The sequence below is a fragment of the Bos grunniens genome, chromosome 15 (assembly GCF_055505025.1).
Source record: "Bos grunniens cultivar Pamir isolate PY7600 chromosome 15, Bosgru_T2T1.0, whole genome shotgun sequence".
NCBI lineage: Eukaryota > Metazoa > Chordata > Mammalia > Artiodactyla > Bovidae > Bos > Bos grunniens.
In genome coordinates this window covers 80,803,951-80,817,463 of record NC_141179.1, presented here as the reverse complement: position 1 = coordinate 80,817,463, position 13,513 = coordinate 80,803,951, and the positions used below count along the sequence as shown (strand labels likewise).

The following is a 13,513-nucleotide window of genomic DNA, read 5'->3' as shown; positions in this document are numbered from 1 at the left end:
AGCTTGAATTATTTTAAAATTATTGAGTGTTTTTATGGCCCCAAATATGGTCTATTGGAATCAGGTTTTTCTCATTGATAGTTGCTCTGTGAAGTAATTTTGGGGTGCCTATGGGAGGAAGTGTTCTACATTAAACAATTAGGAAGTGAAAGACCAAATTTCAAAATGAGATTCTAACTTGAATTCCAGTGGCCCCTAAGTCACAGACTGATGTTCTGTCATTCTAAGCAATAAGAGATAAAAGTCCATAAGCTTCCTAGGAATTGCTGGTTTAATACACAGTTTATTTCTTTCAATAGAAAATCATTAAATCATTTAGCAACTTTTTCTTATCTTATCAGACTTTCTCCTAGTGGACATGGAAGTTGGAAATCGTACCCTCCTGAATGAATTCATCTTACTAGGCCTCTCAACAGACCCCTGGTGGAAACTGACCCTATTTGGAATATTTCTGATATTTTATTTGATCACCTTGTCAGGTAACATGTCCTTAGTTATCTTAATCCATATTGATTCTTGCCTGCACACACCTATGTATTTTTTCATTGGCAATCTGTCTTTCTTGGATTTCTGGTACACCTCTGTGTACACCCCCAAAATCCTGGCGATTTGTGTCTCAGAGGATAAGCACATGTCATTGGCTGGATGTGGAGCCCAGTTTTTCTTTTCCTGTGCTGTAACCTACACTGAGTGCTATCTCCTAGCAGCCATGGCCTATGACCGCCACATGGCGATCTGTAACCCACTACTTTATTCAAGTTCTATGTCCCCTTCTCTCTGTACTAGGCTTGTTGCTGGCTCCTACATAGGAGGGTTCTTGAATGCCATAGCACATACTGCCAACACTTTTCGCCTGAGTTTCTGTGGCAAAAATATTATTGACCACTATTTCTGTGATGTACCACCACTGGTGAAGATGTCATGTACAGACACCAAGGTCTATGAGCAGGTCCTCCTGGGTCTCGTGGGTTTCACGGTCCTCTCAAATATTCTTGTCATCATCATTTCCTATTTCCACATCCTTCTCGCTATTCTGAGGATCCGCACGGCTTCAGGAAGGCGCAAAGCCTTCTCCACCTGTGCCTCACACCTGGTCTCGGTCATGCTCTTCTATGGATCGTTGCTCTTCACATATTCAAGGCCAAGTTCCACCTACTCCCTTGGGAAGGACAAAGTGGCATCTCTGTTTTACACTGTGGTCAATCCATTGCTCAACCCTCTCATCTATAGCCTGAGAAACAAAGATGTTAAAGCGGCCTTCTGGAAAGCAACACAGACTATAAGACCTCAAAGATGAAGGTGATCTTTTTGCAGGATGCTGGCATTGCATTTTCCAAATTATTGTCTTATAAACATGCTTGTGCACATTGCCATATTTCAAGTAAATACAACACATTTTGCTTAAAAGATGAATCATTGATTGAACCATTTTCTGTCGATTATTCTTTTGTTGTGATTAAACTTTTAAAACTAACATTGAGTTGTTTGATGCTGTACAATATTGCATTCTGCTACTTTGCAGTACTCAATTTTCATAAAAACTCATCCTCTTTGATTTTGTGGGACCTCTTTGAAAAAGAAAGTAGATTTGGATGGCTTTCAAATACATAGTTTGAGTTGGAATCTTGGTGAGCAAACTTTATTGATTGGGAAGTAGATTTAAAATAGTGAAAAGCTGGAAACAAAATTTGACAAATATTTGTTCTTCCAAACTCCTTCATAAAACTCTAATTGTGTATATTGATTATTTCTTTGTCATCCTTGTGCCTTCAACTTCGATGAAATATTAAGCAATGTGTTTGAATTGTTTAGATTATGAAGAAAACACTTTTCTAAATATAGAGAAACATATGTTATTAGGATTACTACCTTAAGTGTGATCTCTTCCAGATAGAATGAGTAGTCTGCCATGCCATCCATCTGATGATGAACTGCATATTCCCCATGAAGGAAAATAACAACATCACATGGGGCAAATAGAAACAAACAAACAAACAAACAAACAAAAAAAACACCAAATCCCCAACAAATTAAAGCTCTGCTGTATTCTAGATTCAGTGTTTGTTCCCACCCTCACAGACAATGATGGGACTTTTTAATTACCTAGAACTTACAGGTCAATATTTAGTACAAGGCAGGTTTAGTTGTTTTTCTTCCTGTGATTTGCTTGCAATATATAGCTATTTTTGAAAACTGATTCTGCATTTTATGTTTAACATTTTAAAAAGTTCATTGTAAGCAATAATAATCTCTATTGCTTTTGGAAGAGTACTGATCCTTTCACTGTCATCAATATTCATAACAAAGGTAATTAACAGTAACTCTCCAGATACTCTTTTTGTTCATAATCTGATGTTATATATTTGACTCTCAAAAATACTTTCATGCCTATAAAAACAGATTATAGAAACTGTGAACTACATTTGAATCAGTTCTAATGAGGTGGATGAAACTGGAGCCTATTATACAGAGTGAAGTAAGCCAGAAGGAAAAACATAAATACAGTATACTAACGCATATATATGGAATTTAGAAAGATGGTAACAATAACCCGGTGTACGAGACAGCAAAAGAGACACTGATGTATAGAACAGTCTTATGGACTCTGTGGGAGAGGGAGAGGGTGGGAAGATTTGGGAGAATGGCAATGAAACATGTAAAATATCATGTAGGAAACGAGTTGCCAGTCCAGGTTCGATGCATGATGCTGGATGCTTGGGGCTGGTGCACTGGGACGGCCCAGAGGGATGGTATGGGGAGGGAGGAGGGAGGAGGGTTCGGGATGGGGAACACATGTATACCTGTGGCGGATTCATTTTGATATTTGGCAAAACTAATACAATTATGTAAAGTTTAAAAATAAAATAAAATTGGAAGAATAAAAAAAAAAAAAAAGTGAAGATAATGTTTCCAAACATTTGTTGTAGGTGATCCTTCAAGATATGTTTTAATTTCCACACATATGCATAAATGATAGCTAGGCAAGTGCAAAACAATGGATCTATGATTTTAATCTGGAATTATAAGCTTCTGACACAGGTGATTAAGTTAAAAACTTATCTTGTTATTCCCCCCTCCCCCATTTTTGTAATATGTATTAGGCAGTTTACTTTTTACCTTTAAAAAGAGGCTAAATTCAAATCAGGCTACAATCCCCAAATGTGAATTTGCATGGCAAGGGAAAGCTAAATGCTTAGTAGTACCCACGTCTGGTTATTACCCTAAAAGTGAGTACATCCTGGTATTGGTTCTGTCTCTGTTTGACTTGTCTACCACCTGCCAAGTCTCTTCAGCAAGTAGCTTTTGAAATACTTTGAACATAATATGTATAGATTATATATTTATGGACTATATATGATATCATTGGCTAGTGGGAAATGTCTGAATCAGCTAGAGATTAGATGGAGAAAGATGGAAGAAAACCAGAAGAAAGCAGAGGAACTCATTTCTTATGAAAAAAAGTTAAAATCATTCACTGATAAACATTGAAAGGAAGGTATTTTAGAACAACATTTAAAATTTTCAGGTCAACTTTACTTAATTTTTAATAATTTTAATAATTATTTTCTTTTTACTTCTTGACCACCTGATATGACTAATTAAAAAAATGTTCTTTACAACAACACTGCAAATTACAGAATGTTGGTTACATTTGACAAATGAGGAGTTTGCACATCAGAAGTTACAATTTTTTGTTGAAAGAGTATAGCTATTGTTGTAATGGGTACATTTATAAAATACAGTTAAATAAAAGCTTTAGAACCAATAGTTGAGGTCAATTCATTATTTGTACTAGTTCTGATATTTCTGATTTTTCTTTTTATCTGTGTTTATTATCTAACACCTCATTGCCTCCTCTTTCCATCAAAAAATTCTTCACAGTGCTTACTCTTTCATTACCACAGAAGCACTGTATCAGACAAGAAGAATTTGGGATATATTCCACAAATGTCAAGAATCCATTTAATGGTTTCTTCACGATCCCTTAATACTCATCAAGTAGGTGGAAAATGGGTCTATCCCAAGGAAATAGTAAAATTTAATCATTTGGAATTTCAGAAGTGATATATACTCTTGTATTGCATTAAATTTTGATATCATTTTAAAAAGTTATATTAAGTTGAATTTATTAAGTTGTAGAATAGATTATAGCAGAATTATTAAACAAAACAAACTAAAGCAAAGAAAAAGACTTTTTCACTGAATTTTTTTGAGTAAAGAAACAGATGTGTGTGTGTGTGTTTTTTTTAATATTCCTTCCCAAACTTCCCCTGAAGCAGTCTGTTTTCACTTAGCAATGTTTCAAGAAATTTATGTCAGTTTAGACTTCAGATTATGTGAACCTGGAGAGTTTTTTCAGAGCATCTTTAACATCTTTATTCCTCAGACTGTAGATCATGGGGTTCAACATGGGGAACACCACGGTGTAAAATGTAGACACCATCTTGTCCCTCTCAAGGGAATAGCTGGAACTTGGACGGGAGTAGATGTAGAGAATGGAGCCATAGTATAAGGTGACAGAGATCAGGTGGGAGGAACAGGTGGAGAAGGCTTTGAGGCGGCCCTGGGTGGAGCGAATTCGTAAGATGGCAGCAATGATGAAGGCGTAGGAAGCCAGGATGAGCACAGTGGGCGTGATGACGTTGGAGGCCAGGAGGAAGTACAGCACATCCTGGTATGTCTCTTTTACATCACAAGCCAAGTTCACGAGAGGGGGGACATCACAGAAAAAGTCATCAATAATGTTACCACCACAAAAATTCAATGTGAATGTGTTGCTGGTGAGTATTATTGCATTGACAAAACCCCCAGTATAGGAATATATAACCAAACAGATACAGAGTCTCCTCGACATGACCTGAGCATAGAGCAGGGGACTGGAAATGGCCACATAGCGGTCATAAGCCATGGCAGCCAGCAGGTAGCACTCGCTGTAGGCCAGCCCCGCCGAGAAGAAGAACTGGACTGCACAGCCAGTGAAGGAGATGCTTTTGTCTTCAGAAATGCAGGTCACTAGGATCTTTGGGGTGTACACAGAGGAGTACCAGACATCCAGAAAAGACAGATTCCCAATGAGAAAATACATGGGTGTGTGCAGTCGAGAGTCATTACAGATCAACGCTATGAGGGTGGTATTTCCTACCAGGGTCATGGAGTACACACCAAGGAACACCACAAACAGGACCAGCTGCATCTTGGGGTCTGTTGTGAATCCCACAAGGATGAACTCAGTCACCGTATGATTGTTCTTCTCCATGGTTTAAAGAGACCTCACCTGCAAATGAAGGAATTAAGAGTTTAATTACCTCAACCCATACCAAAGGAAAACATTCTTTTATACAAATCTATGAAATATAGTCAAGACTATGGTTATTAAGGTAAGGAAGAGCTGAACAGGAATCTTGGTGTATTTGGGAAGATGAGGGAAGATTTCTGAGCCTCAACATATTTATTTCAACAATGTGACTTGACTACTAGAAAGTCTTAATGCTATTTGGGTCTTACTCATTTATTAGGAAAATATTTCTTGAGTGCTTGGGGCTGTCTGGGCATTAGGATACAGCAGTGAAGCTAACGGCACTGACCATTATTCTGTGGAGGCTTTATTCAGAAAAGAGAGATACATAGGTGATGCAGGGATAAAGAATCCACCTGCCAATGACGGAGCTGCCGGAGATGCAGGTTTGATCGAGTCAAGAAGATACCCTGGAGGAGGAAATGCTAACCCACTCCAGTACTCTTGCTTGGAAAATCCCATGGACAGAGGGGCATGGTGGACTACAGTCCACGGGGTCACAAAGAGTCAGACACTACTTAGTGACTGAGCATGTACATGCTATCAGATCAGATCAGATCAGATCAGTCGCTCAGTCCTGTCCGACTCTTTGCAACCCCATGAACTGCAGCATGCCAGGCCTCCCTGTCCATCACCAACTCCCGGAGTTCACTCAGACTCACATCCATCGAGTCAGCGATGCCATCCAGCCATCTCATCCTCTGTTGTCCCCTTCTCCTCCTGCCCCAAATCCCTCCCAGCATCAGAATCTTTTTCAATGAGTCAACTCTTCACATGAGGTGGCCAAAGTACTGGAGTTTCAGCTTTAGCATCATTCCTTCCAAAGAAATCCCAGGGCTGGTCTCCTTCAGAATGGACTGGTTGGATCTCCTTGCAGTCCAAGGGACTCTCAAGAGTCTTCTCCAACACCACAGTTCAAAAGCATCAATTCTTCAGCGCTTAGCATTCTTCACAATCCAACTTTCACATCCATACATGACCACAGGAAAAACCATAGCCTTGACTAGATGAACCTTTGTTGGCAAAGTAATGTCTCTGCTTTTGAATATGCTATCTAGGTTGGTCATAACTTTCCTTCCAAGAAGTAAGCGTCTTTTAATTTCATGGCTGCAATCACCATCTGTAGTGATTTTGGAGCCCAGAAAAATAAAGTCTGACACTGTTTCCACTGTTTCCCCATCTATTTCCCAAGAAGTGGTGGGACCGGATGCCATGATCTTCGTTTTCTGAATGTTGAATTTTAAGCCAACTCTTTCACTCTCCACTTTCACTTTCATCAAAGGCTTTTGAGTTCCTCTTCACTTTCTGACATAAGGGTGGTGTCATCTGCATATCTGAGGTTATTGATATTTCTCCCGGCAATCTTGATTCCAGTTTGTGTTTCTTCCAGTTCAGCGTTTCTCATGATGTACTCTGCATAGAAGTTAAATAAACAGGGTGACAATATACAGCCTTGATGTACTCCTTTTCCTATTTGGAACCAGTCTGTTGTTCCATTTCCAGTTCTAACTGTTGCTTCCTGACCTGCATACAGATTTCTCAAGAGGCAGATCAGGTGGTCTGGTATTCCCATCTCTTTGAGAATTTTCCAAATTTTATTGTGATCCACATAGTCAATAAAGCAGAAATAGATGTTTTTCTGGAACTCTTTTGCTTTTTCTATGATCCAGCGGATGCTGGCAATTTGATCTCTGGTTCCTCTGCCTTTTCTAAAACCAGCTTGAACATAAGGAAGTTCACAGTTCACATATTGCTGAAGCCTGGCTTGGAGAATTTTGAGCATTACTTTACTAGCGTGTGAGATGAGTGCAATTGTGTGGTAGTTTGAGCATTCTTTGGCATTGCCTTTCTTTGGAATTGGAATGAAAACTGACCTTTTCCAGTCCTGTGGCCACTGCTGAGTTTTCCAAATTTGCTGGCATATTGAGTGCAGCACTTTCATAGGATTATCTTTCAGGATTTGGAAAAGCTCAACTGGAATTCCATCACCTCCACTAGCTTTGTTCATAGTGATGCTTTCTAAGGCCCACTTGACTTCACATTCCAGGATGTCTGGCTCTAGATCAGTTATCACACCATTGTGATTATCTGGGTCGTGAAGATCTTTTTTGTACAGTTCTTCTGTGTATTCTTGCCATCTCTTCTTAATATCTTCTGCTTCTGTTAGGTCCATACCATTTCTGTCCTTTATCGAGCCCATCTTTGCATGAAATGTTCCTTTGGTATCTCTGATTTTCTTGAAAAGATCCCTAGTCTTTCCCATTCTGTTGTTTTCCTCTATTTCTTTGCATTGATCGCTGAAGAAGGCTTTCTTATCTCTTCTTGCTATTCTTTGGAACTCTGCATTCAAATGTTTATACCTTACCTTTTCTCCTTTGCTTTTCACTTCTCTTCTTTCACAGCTATTTGTAAGGCCTCCCCAGACAGCCATTTTACAAGGAAACAAATAAGAAATTTTTTCATTTAATGATAGATGATATTAAAAAGAACAAACTGAATGATTTTGTGAAGAGGAACTGGGAAAGGAGCTAATTTAATTTTTGCCCTGAGAGAGAGAGAGAGAAAAAAAATCTGTTTTATGTTTCCCAGCTACAAACGAACAAGTTGTTCAAAGCTCATAAGACATGGTAAAGTCCCCATGGCTTAGGAGATAGTGACATATGAAGGGTGGTAGGTATTGCCACCCCCAGATATGCCACTTTGACAGAAGAATTATTTCATTAGCATTTAAAAAACAGCAGAAACCTAAGGGAGACTCTGATATCCCCTTCTCTTACTGAAAGCAGGAGATAAAACTCACGTGAGAACTGCATTCTCAATACCTGTGTTGTGTGCTGAGTTATGTCTGACTCTTTACGACCCCATGGGCTGTAGCCCACCAGTCTCCCTTGTCTATGGGTTTCTCCAGGCAATAATACTGGAGCAGGTTGCCATTTCCTACTCCAGAAGATCTTCCTGACCCAGGGATAGAACTCATGTCTCTTGCATCTCCTGCATTGGCAGGCAGATTCTTCACCACAAACGCCACCTGGGAAGTCCAATACCCCAACAAAAAAGAAATATTCCTATGATCATTATTATACACAGGAGTTTGAGATCAAAAGAATTATATAGAAAGAGACCTTATTGAAATAATTTTTCCTTTATTATCCATGTTGTAGTATATATCATTATTTTATTTTACATTGTTTTTTTTCACATTCCTTGTCAGTTTTTGGTAATATTGATTGCTCTTTTTTGTCTCTAATAATGAGAAATGCTACTTTCTCTTGTGAACTCTGAGTAGGTTCAGAAACTTCAATAGGAAGATGGAGAGATATTTGAAAAGAGGCCCTCTTACTAGCACATATATGTCTTAGGATGTAAATGACCTTAGGATTGGTTGGAGGAATAAGTAAAAATTTCCATCTAATTCTAATATCTCAGTTAGATAACTTACCTAAAATTCTCAGCCACACCACCACCTCAACAGAATTCAAATCTGAGTGTTCCAGAATCCTCTATACTAGTTTCTGAATCCCCAGGATGATAGATTCTGCAGTCCCTTAGGTTTTCATGGTCATGGGAAATGACTAACAAGACAATTAAATAAAATTGTGTGTTGATGAATTGGGCATTATTCAGTGATGAAAAAAAGTTTTTAAGACTACAATTCTCAGCTGAAATGTAATCAATCAGAATTTTCATTCTCATTCTCTCCCGTTGTATAGAAGCCAAAATAAGCATGTGTGACACTTATTAAGTAAGTGTACTATATATTCATATTTGTATATTTGGATATTAAAACACATATGTTCAATGATACTGATATCTTTATTATCTGTTGAATACCTTTCCTTTGTTCTTCCCAATCCATTCTCCATACTTTTAAGCTCATCTTCTTTCCAAAATGCTCAGCTCCATAAACTGTATCCATGAGTTCCTTTGCTCTCTGTTTACTTAATGGGTTTAGCCAGTGGCTATAAATAGCAGGACAGGAAGTGAGGTCAGAGTGGTTTTCTCTTCCCTATTTCTTGCAAAGATGCCACAGCTGGCTTCATCCCTGAACCTAGACCATGGAACCTGCCAGGTGACCCATTTCCCAGCATTCCTTTCAACTCATAAGTTGTTCTTTGTCTTGCTCCTTCAGGAATAGAGGAGATAATTGCTCTCAGAAGTTACAAGTTCTAAAGTTATTAAAATTGTTTGGTATGCAATAGAAATTATAAGTGTAGTGTGGTAAATTGACATTTGTTGAAAATTTAACCTGGAGTGTTCAACCAAACAGAAAAAAAAAAAAAAAAAGAACCCAAGAAGCCAGAAAGCCATATCTTAATGGGTAACTCTGAGAGACAAGATGGAAGCAATTTTCCAATATGTCACAAACTCTAGATCTTAACCAAGTATTCTGTTGTTCACACATTCATGGCAGTGTCTCATGGATCAGGGATTCTAATGGAATGAAGTAGATGGGAAAATAGCCACAGTAATATTTCATTTTTACTTGGATAAAAATCAGCACAAAATGTTCCAGTAGGCAAATACCATCTCATGTAATTCTCTGACCTAAGCTAGTTTACAGCCACTGAAACCTGAGACTTGTGGAGAAGCATGGAGCCTTTGATAAAGGATCTTGACATTTAGCCAACATATATTCTATACATATTCCTCCAAGCCTTCTTGTAGATGGCCAGAAACCACTTATGAGAATAATCATACTCTGGGCAAAGGTAAGTACCCAGCTCTTCTGTGGGTTATTGGATTTTGACTCTGAGTTAATACTAACCTTAAGTGACAGAAAAACACCCAAGGTACACTCTTGCCACTGGGTCTAATGAAATAATTTAAATATAGCTTTGATCTGCTTTCTTCTTTCATTGGGTCTGAGACTAGATATACAGGTGATCATTATTTACCCATACTCAGAAATCATACTGGGTATCAGTTCAGTTCAGTTCAGTTCAATTCAGTCGCTCAGTCGTGTCCGACTCTTTGCGACCCCATGAATCGCAGCACACCAGGCCTCCCTGTCCATCACCAACTCCCGGACATACAGAATAAAACAGAATCCTAATTTTAGTTTCCTGTCCCTGGTCTCTGGACACAGTGTTATAATTATTGGAATTTTCAAATGGATGTCTGTGAAGTTACTCCCCCAATACATTTTCTGCTCAGACAGTAAACAGAAAACCATATTGCATCACTGGAGAGAAGTGCAAAGTTTAGTGTTTTTATAAAGACTTGAAAGATGCAATGGTGAAGATCCCAATTTATCACCGTTAACTCCTCTGTCTGAGGGGAAAAGAATTGAAGATCTTCTAAGTGGAGATCATGAATGAACAACTTTTACAGGTAGAGAAGTTGAAGAAAGGATGCAGAACTAATAAAATTTGTTTTGAGAAGTAAAATTGAGGAAGTCAGTTTGGAATAAAAATAGATTTATATACCTCTTGAAACAGTACAGTTGAACAGCATCACACTAGCATTCAGTGGTTGTAGACTTTGAGGAATACCCAATGCATTGTGAGGTCATTAAATTTGCTAGAGAGGCTGAGAGATTGTCACATTTCATTGAATCTTCAAAGTCATAGACTAATCAGAAACTGAAACTCCACTACTTTGGCCACCTGATGCTAAGAACTGACTCAATTGAAAAGACCCTGATGCTGGGAAAGATTGAAGGTGGGAGGAGAAGGGAACGACAGAGGATGAGATGGTTGGATGGCATCACTGACTCAATGGACATGAGTTTGAGTAAACTCTGGGAGTTGGTGATGGACAGGGAGGCCTGGCATGCTGCAGTCCATGGGGTGGCAGAGTCGGACATGACTGAGTGACTGAACTGAATCAGAAGATATCCTAAACCCCTTATGCTCACACATATGCACAGAACTCTAGCCACACATACATAAACTGGAGGCTTCACGAATGAGGTGGATGAAGTGACCTTCCTCTTGAGTATTAGTCAGCCTCCTTCCCCCCACACCAGACTTCATGTTCACAGGGCCCTTGTACAAAATGGCCATAGCAGTTGAAATGAGCTCAACATGACCATCTTCTCACTAAGGCTAATTTGGTTAATATCGTTGTGAGTTGTCAAAACGCACAGAGGGGCCTGGCAGATGGTTATGGCCATAGAGCCACAAAGAGTTGGACATGACTGAAGTGAGTTAGCATGCATGCATGAGGTGTCAACAAGGCAAAAAGAAAAATAAAAATTTCTGGTAAACCACTGGGTAACAGGATGGTTAGATCAGACAGCTTCCTAAGAGCTGAAAAGGTAATGACTTTCCTCTCATGAGTTATCACATACTAGGGGAATTATTTGCCTTATATTTCTTACTGGCTTTTTCTTGTCATGACCTATCAGTTCAGTTCAGTTCAGTCACTCAGTCGTGTCTGACTCTTTGCGACCCCATGAATCACAGCACTCCAGGCCTCCCTGTCCATCACCAACTCCTGGAGTTCACTCAGACTCACGTCCATTGTGTCAGTGATGCCATCCAGCCATCTCATCCTCTGTCGTCCCCTTCTCCTCCTGCCCCCAATCCCTCCCAGCATCAGAGTCTTTTCCAATGAGTCAACTCTTCACATGAGGTGGCCAAAATACTGGAGTTTCAGCTTTAGCATCATTCTTTCCAAAGAAATCCCAGGGCTGATCTCCTTCAGAATACACTGGTTGGATCTCCTTGTAGTCCAAGGGACTCTCAGGAGTCTTCTCCAACACCACAGTTCAAAATAATCAATTCTTCTGCACTCAGCTTTCTTCACAGTCCAACTCTCACATCCATACATGACCACAGGAAAAACCATAGCCTTGACTAGACGGACCGTTGTTGGCAAAGTAATGTCTCTGCTTTTCAATATGCTATCTAGGTTGGTCATAACTTTCCTTCCAAGGAGTAAGCGTCTTTTAATTTCATGGCTCCTGTGGTTAGAATGCCCTTATTCAGGTATCTTTGTAAGAAACACCCTCCCTTATTACAGTGTCAATTGCTGGTACTGTCACCCCTTTTCAGGTGTTCCCTGATCAAAGTACTGTAATCCACTTCCTTGACATTTTTTGATATCATTTTTATACTTTATTATTCTCCTTAGAGCTGTTCGTTATCTAATATTATATACGTATAATTGGGGCTTCTCTGATGGCTAAGATGGTGAAGAATCTGCCTGCAATGTTGGAGACCTAGGTTTGATCCCTTGGTCGGGAAGATCCCCTGGAGAAGGGAATAACAACCTGCTCCACTATTCTTGCCTGGGAAGTCTCTTGGACAGATGACCTGGTGGGCTATAGTCCATGGGGTCACAGCATGAGACACAACTGAGCAACACACACACACTTATACATTTTATTAGGTTAACTTTTTCTCTTTTCCTCCATTAGAATATATTCCTTCCTGTATGCTTTAAATGGAAAACACATAGAGTTCCATGTTTATCTCATCTTAATTCATAAGCTTATTAGGAGGTTTTATGGGTTGCTTATTTTACATGTAACACAATACAAATTTAGAACTATATTGTGGCTGGGGAAAATGTTTGAAAGCTTGGATCCATGACTACTAAAAGTGGTTTCTATTTCTTTGGGGAAAAAAATTGAAAATCCCTGGACTCAATATTCTCTATTTTGTTCTCTGGTTCTCAAGATGATATTAAAATTTTATTATCTATAAAGTGATAGTTAATTTTGAATGCTTTACTCTGAGTCAAGTACTGTGCTTATTGTTCCACAGCATTTTAAAATTTATTTCTGCCACATCAATCACACATATGTTTAAAAATTATTCCAGAGACCTGGTACTTAACCACTGAGTCACCTCCTTTCATACCTGATACTAGGCAAAGAGTTCCTTGCAGGATTCATGGGTCCCTGTCCTTTTGGTTATAACACCTGAACTCAACACCAGTAAGATGATGCTGAGAGAATCAGATGCTGTCAGCAGGAGTACCTCATGCATGCGGTTTCAGATAAATACTTCTAAGTGGTGTGTCCAAGTCATTTTTGGCAAAGTCCTATGTCTCTTATAGTTTCAGCCACATTGACTGTGAGTACAGAAACATTATACTCACCTCACCCAGGTCCAGGTCACTTACCTATAACTCACAGTCACAGCCAACAAAAGACCACATGATGGATCCAGATAAGTTATACTTGCTCAGGGTCCCCTGTGCATATGATTCTTGAAGTACCTCAGGACTTAATTGCCTTTGAAAGGCAATTAACCAAAAAGTCTGTCA

At 39.1% G+C, this 13,513-nt stretch overlaps 2 protein-coding genes across 2 annotated transcripts; one reads left to right on the top strand and one right to left on the bottom strand.

The window, feature by feature from the left end:
* Positions 1-358: 358 nt before the first annotated feature.
* Positions 359-1,297, top strand: LOC147358738 (olfactory receptor 9G4-like). The gene has a single exon (XM_086342136.1). It carries the CDS (start codon positions 359-361, stop codon positions 1,295-1,297), a length of 939 nt encoding a protein of 312 aa, XP_086198262.1.
* Positions 1,298-4,333: 3,036 nt separating this feature from the next.
* Positions 4,334-5,257, bottom strand: LOC147358737 (olfactory receptor 9G19-like). The gene has a single exon (XM_086338216.1). The coding sequence runs from the start codon at positions 5,255-5,257 to the stop codon at positions 4,334-4,336; it is 924 nt and encodes a 307-aa protein (XP_086194342.1).
* Between the last annotated feature and the right edge of the window lie 8,256 nt (positions 5,258-13,513).

What these genes read in the sequence shown, in the direction of transcription:
- LOC147358738 (XM_086342136.1), top strand. Translation starts at nt 359, where the DNA reads ATGGAAGTTGGAAATCGTACCCTCCTGAATGAATTCATCTTACTAGGC.
- LOC147358737 (XM_086338216.1), bottom strand. Translation starts at nt 5,257, where the DNA reads ATGGAGAAGAACAATCATACGGTGACTGAGTTCATCCTTGTGGGATTC.